At 29.9% G+C, this 23329-nt stretch overlaps 2 protein-coding genes across 3 annotated transcripts in view; both read right to left on the bottom strand.

Annotated features, from left to right (window-relative positions):
* The window catches only part of LOC129905842 (neural-cadherin-like), a 658269-nt gene that overhangs the window by 45935 nt on the left and 589005 nt on the right, over positions 1-23329 (bottom strand). Inside the window, exon 12 of one of the 2 annotated variants that reach the window (XM_055981449.1) lies at positions 16981-17015. The exons of the other annotated variant lie outside the window; for it this stretch is intronic. Coding sequence (XP_055837424.1) covers positions 16996-17015 — 20 coding nt within the window. The 3' untranslated portion in view covers positions 16981-16995. Of the gene's footprint in view, positions 1-16980; positions 17016-23329 lie in introns of those variants that run through there. 2 annotated transcript variants of the gene reach the window in all.
* LOC129905841 (neural-cadherin) overlaps positions 1-23329 on the bottom strand; it is a 269076-nt gene that overhangs the window by 157420 nt on the left and 88327 nt on the right. The window lies entirely within an intron of this gene.

Below are 23329 nucleotides of genomic sequence, written 5' to 3'. Positions count from 1 at the left end.
TTACAGCTCTAAGAATTTATCAACCAAAGAAATCAAATTGCATACTTATTTTGGAGCTCGAATTAATTTAAGATGATGTTTTTTTCTAGTAACGTTTTTGAAAATTAATAGTAACTAAATAATCATTTTGCAATACGAAACGTTGCAAGGTGATGGGCCTTCTGTCGAACAGCCCGACTTTATCACTTTTTCCTATTCTATAATAACAAGAATTAGAATCGTGGGAAACTATTAACATCAAGGAACAAAGCGGTTTAAATATGATACAAGAACATTAATACAGTTTTTTTTAAATGTTTTATGTAGAGCTTAATTTCATAAGTTTCGTTCGAGCAATCGACTTTAAAAAAATTTTACCAAAATTTCTTGCTTAGCCAAGTTTTTAAAAAAGAAATATATGCGTAGCTATTTCGATTTATTTTTGAATACCTACACTGAGCGAAAAGCCACAATAAAACAACGTAAAATCAATGAAAACCACATTGATATAACTATTATTCGGAAGGATTTTGCGTTGAAGATGAACATTTTAAAATCAACGTTTAAAAAAGGATAATTTTTGATGGTTTCGTATCTTAAAGTCACATAAATCAAAGTAGTTCATCTTTGAAACAAAGACGTTTCAGTTTCAATTTATTTTTTCCCTCAGTGTATGTTTTGAATTTTTTCAGTTTTAAAAATGTTATAAGGTTTTAAGTTTAAAAATATTTGTTTTGAATATTTCTATGAACAAAGAAAAACTACAATCTGATTTGTTTATAACTTTCTTTTAAGATGAAATGTTTATAGTAATTTTACATCACGGAAAGACTTCTCTTATCCTTTTTAATTAATCTAATCTTGATAGGTATTTTAAAAGAATTATTTTTTCTTAGAAATCTAAAGTAAAAGCCAAAGCTTTCAATCAAGGCAGCATTTATTAAAAATTTCAAAATTTTCAAAATTCTGTTGATGTAGCAAACTATCAATTAAGAGGATTTATTTCTTGACAATAATTGGAAAAAAAAACTTCAGATATCTCTCAATAGCATTTCTGCCAAAAAATTGTATGTGTTAAATAAATTAAATATAAACTGAAGAGTTAATTTTGAAAGCAATTGTTTGATTCAAAAACATTAAGTATACAAAATTTACGAAATGCAATTTTTTCATAATTTAATTTTTATTCAAAATATGAAGTAATGTAAAAATTTTGAGAAAAACTAAATTTTAGAATTTTTAGAAGCACATTTTTTTCGAAATTCCGAAAATACAATTTACCTAGGTACCTATGAGTATATGTACAAACATATATTATTAAACAAATATTTTAAAAAAACTACATGTTGAATGAGTTTTATAAACTGTTCAAAAAGTAAAGTTTATAATCTTGTTGAGTTGATGTAACTTCAAGTTTCTTTATAAAACTTTGATCCGTTATTTTATAAAAAAAGTTAAAAATCATTTAAAATCCATTTTTATTTATACAGAATTTAAATTTTTGATATTAAACTAGTAGAAAAAATAGACCTTATGTAAAATTACAGACAAAAACCAAAATTAATGATGAAAATTTAACAATAAATCCATATTCCATTGAACTCCATATAAAACACTTAAAAGGCTATTTATTCACATCCAATGTTTTCAGTTTGAAAATGAAAAAAAAAAAATATTTACGACCATCTGAATGACATGTTAATTCGTTTACATGCCTAACCTAACATCTAATCTACGATATACATATCATTTATACCATAAGGGAGATAACCTTTTTTTTTATGTCCTTTTTTTACCAAAACATTATTTACTGTTTTCAATTTGTGTCTCTCTCGTTTCCTAAGACACTCATATAAAATAGAATAATATAAAATGCTCAACAAATCGAACACACATCTCAAATCATGCATACATTTTTCTTGCAATGTGGACATAGTCAATAAACACACATATAAAATCGACACAAATCTAGAAAAAAGAGGAAAAACCCCATTGAAAATCCATTTATCCTGGGGTGTATCCTTTTTTTTTTTTTGTTGTTGAAAAAAACAACAAACTTGTTTTATAGTACGAGACGATATATGGACACACAACATATAGCTACCAACCACTATTAATAAGGACATATCGATATAGTATAGAAATGCTTCAATCCCTAGCAATTTATTTTAAAATAATATAAATCTATAAGTGAAAATCTATTTTGCTGAAAGCCCTACTTCCATAGATATTTTTTTATCTCTTTTCTAAAAATGCTTAGGGCTTCTGTTTTTTTGAGAAAACGAATAAAACATTCAAGGATATCTATATATCTCTTCTGCCTTTAGAAATTTATATCCTTTAAACGTTTCGATGAGTGTATTTTGCTACAGAATGACAAATTGTGTGTAATTTCTGACACGATTTATTGGTAACACGTAGACTAGAATTTGTTCAAGTCGAAAAAAGTACCGTTCTTTTTCTAATTTGCAAATTCTTTCTTATACAGCCACACAATCGTCGCATTATTATCATTATCTATATTACCAAAACCAGGATCATTCCATAAATAATGTTTTATTTCCTTAAAGGTATAATACACCTCCTAGAGACTATAATGTATATCCTTGTCACAGCTATTATAACAAACACAAATTACACTCGATGTTTGCTTTTGCAGAGAGTTACACGACTTTTTTCTCTGTAATTACAAATTACGATCACTTGAAATATTTTTTTTTATATTATTTTATTTCCTCAATATATCACGCATTTAATCACTGTGAATGCCACAATCAAAAGGCGACACAAAATAACGGTTGTTCACTTTTTGAATATATCTTCCGGCCACCATGATGCCAACGGATATACATTATTCATGGGGGAGCGGATTGTTACGCGCGAGAATGAATTATGCCATCGCATGTAATCCGCAAAACGGAAATAAGGACACCATCAACCAACATCTGCTAAAGGAAGAACAAAAAAAAAAAATTATATCCTTAAGGGGCTTTTTAAAGGAGCTTATGGTATCTGCAAGATACTTGACACTTCTTTTACTTTTTTTTTTTCTTACTGCGTTGGGCAGAATTTTTTTTTTGTGAACGAGAAAAAAACCACGCACAGGACGAAAGGACGAAATAACTGTAAGCCGATTAATTCAAGTGTTTTTGGCTTATACCGTCGCGGTAGTCAATTTATTAAGTTTTTTTTTTTTTTATTTTCAGAAAAAAAGGACAAAAAGGAATTTTGTTTTTTTCAAATCATCGCTTTATTTCGCGCCCAATTAAATTTCTATTATAATCCGCACAACATCGTTGCAGGTGTGTTAGGGTATAATTTGATGGTATCCAAGAAAAGTTGATTAGCGAAAAGTAAATCCTTATCACGCGCGTTCGCGATGACTTATCGGCACTTACTGATAGCGTATCCTTGAAATACTTTTTGGGGGGAGATGCTGTATTATTTTGGTACACAATAAAATTTTTGTGCAGATTTTCAGAGAGAAAATAAGTGAAAGAGAAAAAGAGAGAGAGAGAAAAGTCCTGCGCAATATATAATAAACATTTTCCTTGTACATCTCTCGAATATACTTCAGAGGCAATGTTGCCACAATGTTACAACTGTAACAAAAGTGTTACTTTTTTGAAATATTTAACAATTTTGTTACCATGTTACTTTTTATTCCGTTTTGTTACACTTTTTTCAGTAAAATTTTTGTTTGTTTTTCGTTGAAATAGATTGAAAATTTCAACCGGAAGCACTTTTTTCTTCGACAATTTATCGAATAACTTTGACTATTTTGCAGGCAACAATGATTTGTTAATGGTAAAAACGTTTTAAATCTATTTTTTGTATACCTATTTTTATTTGCTAAGGACAAAATGGATGGAGTTGGGAAAATTTAATGTGTTAATATTATAAAATTTGTATTTTTAGGTTAGACGCTCTAGCCAAGAAATTCTTCTCATAAATTGTTCTACGTTTCCGTTTTTAAATTATTCCCCAGTATTAAAGACAGAAATATTGAAACTCATACAGTTCCTGAACGTGTTTTGTACGTATAATTAATTTATTCCCCAGTAAAGAAAATAATATAAATGAATATGCACTTTAATTTCGAATGCAACAGTTATCAATCTTAAAATGTTTCTATAATCTTAAAGCTCTTGAGGATTTATAATATCTTTTAACAATACACAAAAAGACAAAACTGTTTAAAATGCAGGGCTATTTTTCAGAAAGATATAACACCTAATAAATAGTTCCCCTCCGACTCCAGTAGAACGTTTTTTTTAACTTCATTAATTAAAACCTAGATGAGAAACGAAAAATCCTACACAAAAATGGCACAATTAAAAATAATAAAATTAAGTCCTCAAAGTCGTAAGGGAAAATGATAACGAAAAAATATCATCGAGAATTCTGTAAATTAAATTAAAATCAAGAAAAAATATCAGAAAATACGTTTTTGAACAAAAAAAATTAAAAATAAAAAAATCACACCGTCAACACAGTTCTTTATAACAGAAAAAAGGGCCATGAAAACTCTCCTTACAATCCGGAATTGTTTTTTGCAGCTGTGTACTGAAAAACGGAAAGCATATTGAAATTTTGATTTCGTTGATAAAATTTTGTTTTGGCTTCATATTAGGCTCACACTAAAAATTTCGTTCTGCTTTTTGAAAAGTGAAAATTCTACTAGTTTATTTTATTTCACCTCTTTTTCGATGCAGCAGCCTGGTAGACTTCGTAATAATAAGCTTTCAAATAAGATAAGATTCGATTTATGACTTTTTTTATTTTGTTACGCTTTTTTCCTATTTGTTACGCTTTTTGAAAAATTTTGTTACTTTTTTAAAAAAGGCTGCGGCAACACTGTTCAGAGGAAATGTGTGGAATCTGTATAAATGATGTATAGGAATTTCTGCAAATTATTTTCTAACATCCAACAACCCACATCCTTTTAGAAGGACTCTCTATCAAATAAAGTACTAAAAAAGAACTAAAATTTTCAAGAGGAAGAGAAAATAGGAACATATTTTCATGAGTGTCTCTTAATGGTTATAGTATTTCTCTTCCTTTCTTCCACTTTCTCTCTTTAGTTTTATGACTAAAATCTCTGATAAAAATATATATTTTTTAGATGCAACAAAAATTTACGATGCCGAAACAAAAATCATATAGAGTCATGAATTTTTGTTTCTTGATCATAAAAACTAAAAAAAAAACATGAGTGAAAGCAAAACTTTATAGCAAACTTGAATGTAGTTTTAACTCAACAGGACCTCCAATCTACTTTATAATATTGAACAAGAAAAAAGAAGAAGAAGAAGAAGATTATAAATTTTATGGTTTAGCCATCAGTGTGATGGTTGATGGATGAAAGAGGATCTCGTTTTACTAAAAAAGGATAAACCAAAAATTTAACCTGTAGGAACTTTTAGTGATTGACTATGAGAGAGAGATGGTTGGGGTTATTTTGTGTTTTTCTTTTTTTTTATCTATTTTTTTTTTTTTTTTAATTTTGTGAGAAGAAAAAGAAAAAAAAAGTGAATGGATTTATTCTCTTTGAAATGATTTTTGAATACATAATAGAATTTATCTAAGAGGATTTTGTTGTGAGATTATAAAGGATTTAAAATTCTACTCCTACTTCGTATATCTTCTTCTTTGTTGTTTTTATATAGAAAAGCACAAAAAGTGATTAGATCTTTGAAGAAGAAAGAGGAGGAGAGTGTAGAGATTATGAAACATGATGGTTTGTTGATGGAATATGGTTTAAGATTATCAAAAAGTGGGTTGGATAACAAAAACAAGAAGTTGATGGGAAATGTATTTTTATTTTTTTTTTTTTTCAGAGTTTGAAGTAAATTCAGGAAAGGTGTTAATTAAAACCAATTATCTTAGATAAACACATATGAATGTGTGGAAAAATATAAGCTTAAGTATATACCGTGTTTTTCATTTATAATAATGAACGAACAAATAAAAGAGGAGTTATGGCTTAAAATGTGCAAAATCAACAACATGAAATTTAGATGTAATTGATTGGAAGAAAAGGAAAATGGGTTGTAATTGCTTCATCATTACAAAACCACTAACCGAAATGATTATAATCTGGTGATGTTGGAAAGTGCAATATGTATATATCTGAACGAATGTATACTATTTTTGTTTTTATATTAGAAAGAATAAGATTTTAGCATGGAAATCTATTAGTGCAGTATCAGATTACCCCAACTATTTAACTATCTGGCTACATCAAAAAAAAGAGTAGGGTTTTGTGATGTTACGTAAAAATCAATTGTAGAACCTTTCAAAGGAAAAAAAAAAATAAACAATTTTTTAATGTAAAACGCCTCTAAATACTTTTTAACAAAAATACTACCCCGTAATAATTAAAATAAACAACATGAAATAAGAAAATATCCTCCTATAAAATTATTGTTATATGATGTTCATTCATGTGTTCCCGGTAAAAAATCTGGACCTCAAGAGTTTCTGTTTTTTTTGTCTTATTTTTTTTTTTACTGCAACATCGATTTAAAATTCATGGTAATTTTAACAAAAACATTTAATTTTCAAATTAAATTTCAAAAATATATTTTATATTCAAATCTAACGTATTTTAAAAATTACCTGATAATAATAATACTTTCTACACACTCTTACAAGAAATACTGATATTTTAATTAAATTTTTCATCCCATTAGGATATAAACGAGGTTAAACATTTTTGTGTGGTACCTACAAGTTCAGATATCTGTCTGCCCTGAAATTGTTAGTAGTTGTTGTATTTTCAGCTATTTTTAAAACTACTTTCATTCCTTCGTGAATTGTTAAAAATGGGTGACCGCCATATCGGTTTAAATTTTAAGAAATTGATATAGACATTTCTACTGCTGATCAAATAGTGCGAAAGAAGGTGAATTCCCTGATAGCTCAACTGGGTTATCGGCGTTAATGTCAGTACTAATTGTTTGTACTCAACTAAATTTTTCAACGAAACAGTGAAAAGAACAATACATATTATGTTAGTTCTTAAATATTTAAGCAAGTATTACAGCTTCACCTTAATGTTCCAGGGAGCTAAGTCTCAGGGAACAAAGGCCGCACAGGGAACAAGGGAACAAAATCCACCTTTTTAAAGTAGTCTTCGTTCTCATGCAATCTTATTCCTAAAAAAAATGTGTGGTAGTTTGGGTTCCCTGTTATCATGGAATTGAATTCCACTTTCACCAACAAGAAAGTGAAATAATAGCGTGATTTTGAATTTTTCACAATATTGAAGTGCACTAATCATTTTGAAATTCAGTTTTCACGATTCTTTAAATGGTGCAGTGCATTAACACTAAAGGAAATTACCTCCGCGGGTGTTTCTTCTTTTATTTGGATACTTTTCTGTCCTGATGTCGCTTACAAAAAATCGCTTTCCATAAAATCGTTTAAAGAACTCGATATATTGAAAGTCTTTGAAAATAGAGTTGAAATGCTTTCCAAGAGATTTAGGGGCTCGACAGAGTACTTTAAAGTTATTTAATCAGGAATTTGGGAACCCAAGAAACAATTTTGGAGTGGAATATGAATGCGAAAACCGTTGGCAAATCTTTGTCACTTCTTCCATATTTTTAAAATGCTCTGTCCATTGTCCAAGTAAATTGCTTAAGTAATGTATCCGCAGTCTCTAAGTAAATTTCTACAAAAAAGTTCACGGAAGAAAAATCCTTACGTTTTATTTAAAAAATAAATGGACCAGTTCATTGGCCTGTGAAATCTACCAACTTCACTATTTTTACATCATCTTTGGTGCATTAATCTATTAATATCGGCTGACTGAAACTAATTATTTAAGACTTTGTCTTGGATGGCATTGAATTAAAGAGATGAAAAATCACGAGTCGAAGTGGACTACAAACGTTGCAAGATGGCTCAGCGGTTCGAGGGAAGTGTCTTGAGTCCTTTGAATTTTATCACATTTCTTAAATTTCTACTTGAAGCTTAGGTGATAGATCCGAAAGTGAATCAACTTATCTTTGCTGATGGTGGAGCCGTTATAAAGGAAAACCCAATAGCACTTGATGAACATGCTACATTTGACCAGGAGTCACAATCTTCGTCGAATCAGAAGCACAATAATCCACAAAAGCCTGAACTCAAAGCTGTACTTTTATGTACAAAGATGAAACCTTGAAAACCCAAAAGGCGATAGAAAACTACGGACGTTTCAACTCAAACGTTCAGAAGAGACAGCCCCAAAATCTTACCGAGCATTCAATTTGCCACAGAAATGGAAAAATTAAAAACCGGGAAACCTGTCAACGTTTCCTGAGGTCAACTCGGCGATCAGTAAAGTGAGTTAGATCTAGTATGATCTAATAAGATGTAATTCTGTCAATCAAAATACTAGAAAAATATGTTTTCTTAAATTGAACAAATGCCTCCTAATTCCTTAAAGTAATGACATTATTTATCTATTTGGTATTTTGCCATTGATATATTTTTTTCAAGTATCTCAATTCAATTTTAAGAAGTCAGGTAATACTCCTTAATTTCAATTAATTTATTTCAACTCAATTTCCTCTTCAGGTACAACGAATTTAAAAATTTATCTACGAGCAAGGTAATTTTAAAAACAAAAAAAATTCTTCAAAATTAATTAATGCAATTAGAAAGTAATGGAACTTCGAAGAACTCCTAGGCCTCCCTTTATACTATAAAACAACATTCTTATATAAAAATCCCTTATTCCCAGCTTGCGTATACATTCTTATCTAAATTAATGTTCCTTGTCACAGTGTCAAGAGAGAGAGAGAGCCTCTGTCTGCTTCTATCTCTTAACTCATTCCATTTTTATTTTTTTCTGTTTATCTCAGGAGGATATTGTGCCTTTAAAATAAAAACAGAAAAAAAAAAAGTTGTTGATGAGGGTACAAAACAAGATGATTCAAGGATGATTGATTAGAATACCATAGTGTTGTAATCTCTCAAGTCTCCTTCAAACATTTTATGAATAATTTTACGACAAATTCAAATTTTTGTGTCTGCCTGTTTCGGTGTGATGCGGTTATGCCTTATCGGGTTGACCACAGATTCTTTGAGCACAAAACCCTACTTAATGTTAAATAAATTTTGTTTTGGTTTGTTTTGTTGTTTGTTTTACTTAGGAAAAAAAAAGACAACAAAACAACCATAGTAATCCATCAATTTGACTTATGAAACTTTAATATATTTACAAGAAAACAAAAAAAAAAAAAAAAAATGTATCAAGATGTAGAAAGGATATTTCAGGACCCAAAAATATACATTTCCTTTTATCAGTTTTCTAGAAAATTCATACGAACTTAAAAAGTCCTTAAACGATATTAACTTAATATGACATTGAAAAATAGGGTCGAATACACATATACACCAGGTAAAAGTCTACAATTTGGCCTCAAAAGGAAAGTGGTAGATATAGCCTATAGGATTATAAATAATAAAGAGGTACTTAAAATTTTCGCTTTGCAAAAACCACAGACAAATTTATCAGAATTAAGATATAAATTTTTGTGAAATACAAAATTTATGTGAATTACCTACCATCCTTGAGCTACCTGCAAAAGGAATTAAAATTAAAACAAAAAGCAAAAAAAAAAAAAAACTTTTCAAATGCCGAGACATAATTATTCAAAAATTAAATCTTTTTTTATTACCCATTTTTTATCACCTTTAGCAGTCAGTCTTTTAATATTATAGCACATTTCAAAGAATTAAAGGAGCATTAACAAAAGAGAATGAGTTTTTAAGCTCGCTCAAAAAAAAAAAAAATCTGTTTTTCTCACACACAAAAAGAGATAAATTGACGTAATTGTTGGGGGATAATTAAGCTGTCAAGTTCAAATTTACGCAATATTTAACATTGTTTAGCATGAGGTACTTTTAATGCGCTCGAATTGTTCACCTTTCTATTATAGAATCAAATCCTGATGAAAAGGATAGGTATGCTTAAATATAATAGAATGAGACCTAATAAGAAAAATTACAAAAATTCTATAAAAAAATTGAACCCTTATTTATTTGGTTTTTGTTTGTTTATTATGCTCAAGGTCATAATAAACACCAGTCTGATGTAAGGGATTTAAATAAATAATCACTATGAGGCATTCTTTGATGTTTTTTTTTTTGTCATTATTACCTTTTCTGTATATTTTTCACACGGCTTAAAAAATTCTCACTTAATTTAAAGGTTTAATTTCAAGGATATTAAAAGGCTGCATAGCAATTATAAACATTAAATAAATTCCAAGGTCGGCGGTGAACCTCTAAAGTAAGAACATCCACTTAAATCCTTATTTAAAAGTCCAAACTCTAACCACAATAACTTAAAATGTTTTAATAAGCATTCAAAAGGATTATTAAAATAAAGTTATTAGGTATAACTAAATAAAAAAAAAAATAAATAAATAAAGTTACGGTACATAAAGGCCGTTGAAATGAAAAGTGAGAGTAGTTCTGAGGTAGTAATTTTTTATATTGAAATAGTTGGAGAAGCGAAAATCTAAAAAGGTTAAAGGCTAAAATTGGTGTCAAATAAATGATGAATTGATACAGAATATTGAAATAAAAATAGGGTTGCCACTTTCAAAATGGGAATTTTTATGTGGTAACCCTCTTCATTTCATCATCAGATTTTAGCTTGGGGTCTCACAATTTCAGACTAAAGCTTTATCAAATATGATAGATTTTGACTGAAAAATTTTTTCATTTGGTGTTGTTATAGTGCAAGGATATAGGTTTTTGAAAAGAAACTTACAAGTGAACTTGCTTATGTTTTAAACATTTAAAACTCCTGCTCAGACTCACCAAAGAATTTGTAGTAGGTACGAAGTTGGTTATATGAATTGTAGGTACGTAATGAATCTTTTTGACTTTAAAAAAACTTTGAATACTTCACTCCTAACCCAGTTTTTATTTATTGAGAAAGGAGGTTAGCATATTGAGACCCTACACTCCCTTCTTTCAAGCAAAAACTTACTCTTTTTCTGGGCCGAAACTTTGTTTCTTCCACCTTTAATAGAAATTCAAAGGTCCTATGAAGTCAGAGGTCTGGCTCATATGTTTTTCAAGGGTACCTACTCGAACTGTTTTTTTTTTTTTTTTTTTTTTTAATTTAAAAAGTTTGAAGATTTTTCGTATTTCTCAAAATAATATGCTTCATTGTCCTAAATTTCATGACTTTTCGTCAAGAAATGGTCGTGCAAATGCACCACTGTGTGGCTAGGACAATGATAAATAGTCAAAGCCAGCTTGACCGACAGATTTTAAAATTTTCATCGCGTTCATATGACTTTCACTGATTGTGTTAACTTCCTTTTTAATGAGAAGTTATTTGGTAAAAATAATAATTTTCCAATTGTTCCATAAAAATGAAAAAAATATCATAAAAACAGGAATTTTGCATTATTTCGACGAATTTCAAAACGCCAGAAGTCAAAGTCCTTACCTAATTTGAACAATTTTTTTTGTCTACTTAATATTTACATAGCTTATAAAAGAGTTGTCAAAAACTATTACCTATATTAAAAAATAAGGCGTTAGGGTGGTCAAATTTATTTTCTAAAAATACAATTTTTAATTTTTTTTTTAAGTTTCAAGGCCAAACCGGAGGCAAGGGATATTAACTGATTTTGATTATTTTTTAAACCCTTCTAAGTCTTAACCATTCGCAACTTTTAGGATTTGAAATTCGAAAAAGTGGATTTTTGACCCCCCACAACTACACGTCTTGCGAAAAATTGAAAAGACCTTCAAGACTCTCTTAAATTCTTTCAAATTAATAATACACCCACACGGATGGTTGAGAGTCGTTAGTCACCAGGCCTGACAAGTGTCGCACGGCCAATGTATATATATTTACCTCAAATTATTCGATTTCGTCAAAATTTAAAAACAACACTTTGAAGAGAAAAGCTTATTGAGACAGTTTATGACTAAAATTTTTGACAGCTTCAAAGACCTTAAGGCAGTAATAGAGCGGGCGGCCACTGCAGAAACGCTCAACTCATCGAGCTAAAGAAAATTTGAAATGGGAAGTGAAAGAGGGCTATTAGTAGTTACGAAAACCACAGGTCTTCCCGTTCGCATCCTGGCACGATTGGCGTGGTAAAGTGCATCGTGCATCTCATAGAGTTAAAAGACAATATTGGTGTCAAATTAAAGGTGCTATTGTAAGCTATCAAAATTCAGAGGTCTTCCGGGCGAAAGTCTGGCAGTTTTGTCATGCAGCCCGTTTTAAGGTTAGAAGCGATAAAAGTGAGTTTTTTCATAAAGTCTTGTTTTTTGGTATTTTGGTGGATGAGTTAAGGAGTTTTTTCACTATAAAATAAAAATAAGAGTTATTAGCATTTAAATATAAAACGATGTTTTGAAAAAAGCTTGATAGTTTATTAACAATGACCCAAAGTATATGCAAAACTACGAATAATTCACGAAAAAGTCTCAAATTATACGCTGCGCCCCTTACAACTTATCGAATTAAAAGGCGACTTTAATTTCAAATTAAAGCTTATAATGTCTTTTTTTGAAAACCAGAGGTCTTCCAAGCCAAAAATTTCAAGTTAGGTCACGCAGCTTGTTTTAAGGTTAGGAGCGATTTTCACTTAAAACGTTCAAGCAGGCTGGGGGGTGAAATGACAAGATGTGGCTTGGAAGACCTCTGGTTTTCAAAAAAAGACATTATTAGCTTTAATTTGAAATTAAATTCGCCTTTTAATTCGGTAAGTTGTAAGGGGCGCAGCGTATTATTTGAGACTTTTTCGTGAATTATTCGTAGTTTTGCATATACTTTGGGTCATTGCTAATAAACTATCAAGCTTTTTCCAACACATCGTTTTATATTTAAATGCTAATAACTCTTATTTTTATTTTATAGTGAAAAAACTCCTTAACTCATCCACCAAAATACCAAAAAACAAGACTTTATGAAAAAACTCACTTTTATCGCTTCTAACCTTAAAACGGGCTGCATGACAAAACTGCCAGACTTTCGCCCGGAAGACCTCTGAATTTTGATAGCTGACAATAGCACCTTTAATTTGACACCAATATTGTCTTTTAATTCTATGAGATGCACGATGCACTTTACCACGCCAATCGTGCCAGGATGCGAACGGGAAGACCTGTGGTTTTCGTAACTACTAATAGCCCTCTTTCACTTCCCATTTGAAATTTTCTTTAGCTCGATGAGTTGAGCGTTTCTGCAGTGGCCGCCCGGACTATAATACATTGCTAAAAAAAAATCGGGTAAATTTTGCAATTTTGAAAATGTTGCGTTCGTAAACTTAGAATTTTCGGACACAAAATCAGTACTACCTAGGCCATTGGGGCTCTTAATGTTTTATGTCTACACATGAATCGTTTTGAACTTATTATTTCGAAAGAAAATATAGATAATTTTGAACAAAACTTAGCTTCTAAGTTTTTCAGTACCTAAATACAACGTACATTATATCAAAAATGACTAGTTTGTTAATTCTCAGAATTCTGAATATAGAATCATTTCTTGCTTGAAGGATTCCTTTACGCAAATGAAAAAAGTTTACAAATAGAACTTTGATTTCAATTCAAAAAAACAACAAATCAAATATCCAAATTAGCTCGTTTAATAAATTTCCTAAATAAAATAAATGTAACGATCTCCATTTATTCTGTTTTTGTCATAAAAAATCAAAAATATTTGTCTGTCTCCTCATGACAAAAAAAAACATGTACAACGATTCAAACTGTAAATCCAATTCCAATCCCTCAAATTGTTCTCTATATATGACTGCTTCCTGAAAGCTGAAATCCCAAAAAAAAAAAAAGACGAATATAAAATGACATCAATAAAATTGAGCAAAAATCAGTCATTCACTGTGTGATGCTTAGATGGTACTGAGAGACATTACATGAAGGCGTGTAAATGAGAATACCAAAAGGGCATACGAGTATATTGATGGAATACTAAATTGGGATTGAAAAAAAAAAAAATGTCAAAGCAGGTCAACATAAAAAACTATACAAGTTTTCGATTTTTTTTTTCGACGTTTATACGACGACGACAGACGTCGCTGCTAAGGATGCCGCCGCCGCCGCCGTCTTCGTCATTATATTGACGGTCGAAGAAATTCTGTCTGTGTATATCGAATTCACCCTTTTCACCATCATCATCATATATCCACCATCACCAACCACACTTAACTCCATTCCAATTTTTACTTGCAATTGAATTCGTTAGAAATATATCACCATCATCCATCTATTTCGGTAGGTATAGTATATCCTTCTGAGTTATACATGACAGCCAAGCCCAGTCAAGTCTCGCGCACATAACAGCGACAGCATTGATGCCAGTCAGAAAGGACCTAACTAAACTTTATCCATTTCCAATGACACATATATACGTGATCTTTGTCAATGTGTACCTACCACCACCCATTTCCAGTAGTCAGTCCTTGACTAGATGGATAAAATAGATGCAAGGATCAATGAATAAAATTTAATGGAAGCCTCTTTGTGGCCATGGTGATGGTGAGAATTTTATATACATACACACACACAATCCCTTTCGCCATCAGTATCCAATATCAAATGGAAGGATACGAAACAAAAATCAACCAAAAAAAGGATGGATGCGGGATTGCTGGCTGTTTAACAAAGGACAACCCAATTTGGAGTTGAGTTAAGAGGCACAGAGAGTAGCAAAAGCAAGCCTCGATAATTATTGTATTATAAATTCCCATTACCATCCTTGTTAAGTTAATTGGTGACTCCTCTTAACTCTCTTTTCGATGTCCTAATCAGGCCACTTAACCTCATCCTACACATTTAAATTACCAGACAGCGAGAGACGACGACTCTTTGAGGGATGCAGTAAATTTAATCTAAAATATTTATACTTCTGACAAAAAGGACCTTCAAGCTAAATCAATATTCAATTCCTTTTTTAGGTGGAAAGGGTTTTTTTTTTCAAAAGCCTTTTGGGGACTTAAAGAGTGTTCTAAAAAAAGCAACACCGTTATGCTTTTAGTCCTTGCGACCTGCAAAAAACAGTCAAAGGACTTTAAATTGCAAATTTGTGTTGAAATTCTTAATCATATATGAGTTGTAATGAGACATTTCTCAAAAACATTCATGAACACGAAAATATTGGAGACATGTTGTCTTGGGTACCAACAAAACCAACACATCATTACAAGAGCAACGGCCTACTAAATTTTCATTGAAAAGTTTTCTTTGGAATGTTGGATATAAGTAATTTGTTTTAAACGTGTGTTGCCTCTTGCTTTTATTCCAGACATCATATACATATTATTTGGACATCAAGCCAGAGGGCAACTTAATAGGTTGGAACAAAAGAAATAAGGTGCTTCTCTTGTTGAACAACAAAAATAAAGAAAAGTCCTGACACGTGTGCAATTTGATATATATTTTTTTTGAAGTTCACAAAGAATCTGTAGGAACAACTCAGGAAGACATTATTTTTATGAAAAGGAATTTCGGGAAGATCTATGGCAAGTTTAAGGAAAGTACTTATGAACAAAAGTATGAAAAGAATGTTTTTTGGGAAAAAAAACGGTGGAAAAAGTTTTTTTTTTTACTTTTTCAAATAAAGGTATTTACAAAAAAGTTGATTTCGCTTTAGAGGTACTCATTTGGAGAGTTTGTTTTTTGTTTTTTTTTGTAATGATGATGTGATGGTTTTTTCTTTTTAAAGTGGTCTTAAAAATTTAATCTTTTCTTTTGTTAGAGTGTGAATACCTGTTATAGAGAAAACTATAGGTCTTATATAATGTAGGCTTGGTTTTTGAGAAGAATTTTTACTGACTCTACAACAGGAAGTATTTTTATTAAGTTCCTTTGATAGTAAACAATTATAGCACAATTATAAACAAGTCGAAAATGAACTCCAAGAATCGATTATGAACTTACATATGTCCCATCTTAACCTGACATAAGATCACAAAAAATTTTGTGAAGTTTTGAAACTTATTTTTTTAGGAACAAAAGTTAACAAGCACGGTGTAAGTGCTAAATTTTGTAAGGATTTTTTTTAATGAAAAAATATATCTATCAAACAAAAGGTATTTTTGTTTCTCCTTCTTTGAAGGCAATATAATTTAGTTTAAAAAAACATTCGGAGTGTCTATGACAGGGTCCTTATTTTTAAAAAGATTGTACGTAAAACTAGCGCAAATATCAAGTGACGTTTACGCCAAGCCAGAACGTACAAAACAAACAGAGAAAGACATAGAGCGACCAAATTGATGGTGATCTTCAACGACTTGAGGTACCTACAAAATAAAAGGTAATTCGCTTGAGTTGACTTGTAGAGGCTATTGAATGCGATTTTACTATTTAAAGGGCTCTAGTGACAATTTGACTTAGTGCGAACAAGATAGTTGAAAAAATCTGTTTAAAAAATACTATAACTTACACTGAGGGAAAAAACGCAACGTAAAATGTAAAATGTTCAACGTTGATTTAATGTTGAAAAAATTAACATGAAACTTCTTCAAAATAAAATTGAAACATCGTAAGAATTTTTTTTTATTTTTGTCGGACTTCAGCTTTTGTTGCATTTTATCACTCTAATTTTCAACAGTGAGATAGCACGTTGGTAAAGCATTCGCCTTGTAGCCCAAGAGTTGTAGGTTCGATCCTCAGCGGCTGCCCATTTTTTCTTTTTTTTTTTTAATAAATTGATGCTTTTTTAAAGTTGAAACAACTTTGATTTAAAGATGTTTTATAACGGTAAACAATTTTAAACTAACGATGTTCTACTTTGACTTTAAAATTTTCGTCTTAAACGCTTTCGTTGATTTTAAGTTGTTTTTTCCTTCAGCTGATTTTTAAATTTGGACCATATTTTAAAATTATATTCTTTTGAATTTGTACTAAAATTTATCATTTTGAGATGTTTAATTTTAATTTCCTTAAACAAAAAAAAAAAAAAACTTACCCACAATGGATTATCAACAACAATTGTCTTATTAAAAATTACTCTAAGTCATTGGTTTAGTTGTGTATTTGCTTACCTGTAAATAAAAGAAAAAATATATTTTTAGTACAAATTTAAAAATTTTATTTAACTATTTTTTTATTATTATTATTTTTTGTTAAATCCTGTAAGTCACTGTAAAAGTATATAAAAAATAAAATTCCTGTGTGAACTTATTAGCACTTGCTTCTTCGCATGTTCTAAAAACTTTTGTAGACAAAAATCAGCCCATGTTCATAAACGATACAAAAAAATATATATCCCCCTTAAATTGTTTGTAAAATCTGATAAGGATTATAAGTTACATGCTACCACAAACAGACAAGTTTTTACTTTTTCATCACTTACGAAAAGACTTTTTATTCTTGGCTCGCAAATGAACATTTACCTAAAAGTGCCTAAGAAATTTGACTGAATATTAAAATCCTTTTAAAACCCAAACTAATTGCATTCAAATCGCTATCACAACAAGGACATCAGTTATTGCAGCAGCAATAAAAAGAAAAAAAAAATAGCTTAAAATTGCAGGCATCATTCGAACTCTGATGTGGAAAAATGAAAGTTAAAAGTCGTTAAAAAAAAAACATTGACGTTGAAGTGCCTAGAAAATAATTTGTCTCTATAAAAGCTATATTGGACACAGCGGGTGAATATTGAAAAAAAAAAAAAATTATTTCATGATGTAAAGTGCGCTTCTTTCAATTTTCAAAGAACTTCCGTTCGACCTAAATATAGTAGCTATTTTCCGGCAACTCCTCCGGTCGAATAGATATATGTGATGGCAGAGCAAAAAAAGAAACCTCTCTGAGTGGAAAAGTGCTTGTAAACATAAATCTTAAAAACTGCATTATCTGCAAACATAAAGAAAGAAAGCATAGATGAAGAAGAAGTGATAAATAAAAAAGAAAGCTATGGACTGTCCAAAACCTTAAATAATAGAAAAAAACATAGAAAAAGATATAGATCCAGTTGAGTAAATCAAAGAAAAAAAATCACTACCTAATCAAAATGTCCCTTAAAAGGAAACTGAAAAATCAAATTCAAATTAACTTCATTCAAACAGGTAAGGAAAGTTTTTTTTTTTAAGGACACGGGGTTATGCAAAAAATGTCCTTATTTTTTCGTTTCTTCGTGCAGCCAAACGTGACAACTACCTAACGTTAATTGTTAACCAAAATGGAACTTTTTAAATTGAACATAGAAAAACCCACAAACAAGTGGAAAACTATACCTAGGAAAAAGCAAAATTGAGAAGGACAAAAAAAATTAAGAACGGTTAGCAAAAGGAAGAACAAAGAAAAAAACGCAAAATAGTAGTTGTCGGAATTCCTGGTTGTGGCATACTTCTTGAGCATTAACAACATACACTCCGATTAAACTCTGCACTCTTCACCAGGGTTGCCAATGTTACAGTTTTGGAATTTTTTAATCAAAATTCATGTGTTTTTTTCTAAGAAAGGGTCCTTTTTAAATGATAATTATTCAATTTTTATCTCAATTTCATTTCAATTTGGCAACCCTGTCAATAAAAAGCTAGGTTCTTTATGTCTTCTTCACTAGCGAAACGATATGTGTATGGTTGGTATGTGAATTTGTCTCTCTCTTGATATCATCCTTGCTTTGCGTTAGGTTGTTTTCATTAATGTTGTTTTGTTCTACATACTCCCCCATTCAAATTCAACCAAATGCAACATCAGAAAAACATAAAGAAAATACGAAATATAAAAAATAAACAAATTGGCTTCTAGGAAGAGAGGAATGAAGAAAAAAACAACAACAAAAAACAAAAAAAATAACATTAAACATCGAACAACATTTCAGTACTGCCAGGATTCGGGATACAAATCAGTAGTTTATCCCGGTGAGCATACACATTTTCTTGTCTGTACTTCAATTTGTTTTCCTTTTGACCTATTTCTTGTAGTTTTTTTTTTTTTTTTTTTGTCTTCTACTTCTTCGTGTATTAGAATTTTTTTCCTTTTGCATTTCATTGCAGTTTGTTGTTGTTGTTGTAGGTATGTTTTTTTTTGTACCCCACAAATTTCGTTTGGATGATTTAATTCACACACTAGGGAATAAGATGGATGAATGGTGACAAATTGCAAATAGAAATAGATTTACGAGTCAGAGGAGAGAGAGAGTAAACGAGTGTTTTTGTAGTGCTTTCACTTTGCAACTCTAACGATGAATTAAAATAACAAAAAAAAAAATATAAAAAAAACTAGGAAATAAACCAATAAACAAACTCATTTCAATTTTAATTGATTTAGTTAATTGGTTGAAAATTAAATACATTTCAGGATTTTGTCAACAATTCAAAAGCATTCGTTTGGTAATTTGTTTTGGACTTAAGGTGTGGAAGACAATTTTCAATTTTATTGATTTTTTTGTTTTCAATTTTTTTTTTGTTTAACAATCTTTTCTGCAAATCAAATTATCCTTAAAATCTAAAACAAACTAGAGATTTTTGCTTTTCCTTAAGGTACTTTTTCAAATTATCAATTTTTCCGAACTTAAGAACTTAAATATTTATTCCAAGTTGTTGTCAATCTTATGACTACTTTTCAAAAACAAAAAACATTATTTCAGCAGATACATATAATAATAATCTAAGAGTTATCAATCGTTCGTTATCGTGAAATAGTCTAGTCTCTAGTGCATTTATAATTTGACCCAGCAGTTTGTACCACCCCAAAATTTTTTTTCTCATTCCATAGAGCATTGGCTGTATATCATTACCCTGATTTTTCGCACTCGCGAAATTCACCTTTCGGCCGCCATCTTGGATTTTAGTTTTTGTTGAATATCTCGATTTCTATTTATCCTACATAAAAGTTGTGTACGCAAGAAACGTAGGCAATTAAATTTCGCGTCTTTTATGTTAAGAACACTTTTTCGATATTCTGAATATTAAAAAAGTTACAAGCCAAAGAAGTAAAAAAAAAAAACAGAAAAAAGTGACAATTTTAAGGTTTTGAGCACATTTTATCAAAATTTTAGAGAAATTTCAGGATCTGCAATTTTTTTATGTTTAAGTCTCTTCATTTCGTAAAAAAGGGTATTTTTTAACAAAAAAGTATTAATAACTTTATTAATTAGGTACAGCGATACAAAAAAAAGTTGTATAGCAGAGTTGTAGAGAATTTTAAGGCAAATAATCTTTTTTCAATACGTTTTTTCTTAATTTTAATTAAAAGTGCTCAAATCTTTAAAAATGTCATTTTTTTAGTTTTTTTTTTACTTTTTTGGCTTGTAACTTTTTTAATATTCAGAATATAGAAAAAGTGTTCTTAACATAAAAGACGCGAAATTTAATTGCCTACGTTTCTTGTGTACACAACTTTTATGTAGGATAAATAGAAATAGAGATATTCAACAAAAACTAAAATCCAAGATGGCGGCCGAAAGGTGAATTTCGCGAGTGCGAAAAATCAGGGTATTGATATTCAGCCAATGTTCTATCGAATGAGCAAAACAAATTTGAGGGTGGTACAAACTGCTGGGTCGCCCATATATGAACATCATAAATGCACTGGACTAAAATGATTTTATACAAGTAAATAGCCTATGGAAATTGTATTGAAGTTGATAGTTTAGTTTAATAGGTTATTTACCAAGAATATCAATTGGCAACTCTTCTTCTTGGTTTTTCACTTGAAAATGGTAAGACAAATTCGAAGAATAATATTTTTCATTAAAAACAGAAGAAATTATATTCATATAGAAGTTGACGGTTGACACAGCACGATTTTCTGGGAAACGGTTTGCGCAGTGTGTGTCAAAGTCTGATTTCTGAGAAAAAATTAAGCCCAAACTACAAATAAATTCGTGTACGGCTTTGAAGCTTGTCTTGATCGTCCGTTGAGCGCAAAAAGGTCTTATTTTTTTTTTGAAACTTAGAGGGGAGGTGTAAGAAGTATTAACATTAAAAGTAATAGGGTGCAATACGCACTTGTTGTCAATACATCTTACACAATTCAAGTGAGAGTGTTATTTTGTTCTTAGAAAAAGAAAATAGTATAATCAATTGAAATGCACATTTCAGAATAGTTTTTGTTTTTTTCACATTTTTCGTGTTTTCACGAAATGTTTCAAAATCATGGAGGTGAAAAATATACTGAAATATTTAAGTTCCAGGTATTTTGAAGTTATACTTCTTTTGCGGTGGGCATTGTTGTATGAAAATTTACTTTTCGAAAAAGAAATGTCAAAGGAATGAACAAGTAAAACCATTTAGGTAGTGTTCATAATTGTAAAACAGTTTTCTACGCTTTTATTAGCTTCACTTGTAACTAACTAACTAACTAACTAAGAATAATGTAATACGATCTCGGAACTTAGCTTTGGCCCACTTCACAACTTCACTTCACTTGACAACACAATATTTTGGAGGTCCAGACCCTGGGGAAGGGCAATGGGGGGTCAAAACACCCCTACTTTCAGCCATGATTAGACTAAAAAGTAAAAAATAAAATATATAGTTTAAAAAATAAAAATATACGCTTTTATCACACACTAAAAACTATAAAATAATTTAGTTGACTTATTGGAAATGGTTAGATCAAAAAGTATAGAGCGCATTTTTATTGCGTGTACTTTTATACAGTTTTACGACGCTTTTCAATAAGTCAATTAAATTATTTTATAGTTTTTAGTGCGTGGTGAAAGCGTATTTTTAGTTTTTAAAACTACATATATATATTTTATTCTGATTTTAAACATTTACCCACCAAATCCAAAGCCACCCACCAAATAATAAATGGGCACATAAAAACAAATTTTAACATTTAGGTACCTACCTTAGTCTGAGTTACGTCAAAATTTAAGTAAACGATTCTATGACAGATCACGTTAATAACAGTTAAAAATTATTACAAATAAAAATAGGGCTTTATTTGTGTTTTTTTTCTCCTCATAAAAATGATTTCAAAAATTCATAAAAAATTTAAAAAATTAGGTATTTCCTTCAAAGAATTTACAAAATCCAGATTTTTTTTTTATTCATTTAAGCTTAAAAAACTCTAAAAATGTATAAGTATTTTAATAGAATATAACTTCAAAAGAACTTTGGCTCTTAACACCATTTGGAATCATTTTTAAAAATGAATTTTAAAAATCTAACAAAATAGATACAACGTAATAAATTTATAATATCAAATATGTAAATAGGTTTAAAGCTATTAATTTTTGGAAACTTTTCTTCATTTTTTTTTTTTCAATACGTAGAACTAAAAATAAAAAACAAATTTAGGATTGGAGAGAGAAATTCAAGCAATTTAACATCGTTTCACTTGTAGAATGTTCATGCTCACGAATTCGCAGAATCATAACTTTTTTAAATTTCATAGATTTTTTCCTTACAAAAAAAAAAAAAAAACAAGAATACCGATTTTTTTTTTTTAAATAAAATTAACGACTGTCAGTTAACTTTCTTTCAACAAAATTTTCTTTTTTAATTCAATGAAAAATGATAGGACATAAAAACGACACAGAAACGGCCATAAAAATATCTACTAATTCGGGTTAACATAGCATAAGACAAAAAAAAAAAAAATTCCAGGAAATTTTCTTCACACTGAAAAAAAAAAAAAAAACATGAATCACGTTTTCCAATCCATAATAGTTATCCCCAAAGATTTTTTTTTTAAACATTTTCTATCTTAACTTCCCGCAAAAATAAAAAAAAAAAATATTATCCTGACCCCCTACAACACTCACTGACTTGTCGATGAATTGAACTTTCCATCGCGATGAAAAATGAACAATTTTAATGGTTCCTGACAGCTCTATAAGGCTAAGCAAATCGAACACAAAAGCCATACCCCCACTGGTTTTATATAGCTCTCTTATACCCTCATAACCATTGAATAAGTTCATCCTTATTTTCTTCTTCTTCTTGATTTTTTTTTTATTATTTTTATTTTAACTGGTACGCCCTTGGATCGCACGCAGAGTTATGCCACCAAGATTATACGGTTTTCTTGTCCCTTTTTTGGAAAATTTCCCCAGAGAGAGAATGAATGAAGTGAATTGTGCAGAAATTCATAGAATATTGCGGGGATATTTGGGTGGAAATAAAAAAAAAAAAAAAAAAAAAAACTATGGTTAAACCCAGATGGTTTGAATTGCATTTTATTTCTTATTCTGCTAGCTGCTGCAACAATTGAAGAAGAAAAGGACGATGACACATTTTTTTCCGTTTTAATAAAAATCTATAAAAAAGAAGATAGTTATCTTTATTTATCTCTCGATAGTTTCGAATGAGTGTCAGGGTTGGATTTATATAAGAGAACAAATATTTATATTCAATAAAAATGGTTAAAAATGTATATAAAATCAGTTTAACTGAAC

This window comes from Episyrphus balteatus, chromosome 1 (genome assembly GCF_945859705.1).
Source record: "Episyrphus balteatus chromosome 1, idEpiBalt1.1, whole genome shotgun sequence".
NCBI lineage: Eukaryota > Metazoa > Arthropoda > Insecta > Diptera > Syrphidae > Episyrphus > Episyrphus balteatus.
This window is presented reverse-complemented; position numbering and strand designations above follow the sequence as displayed.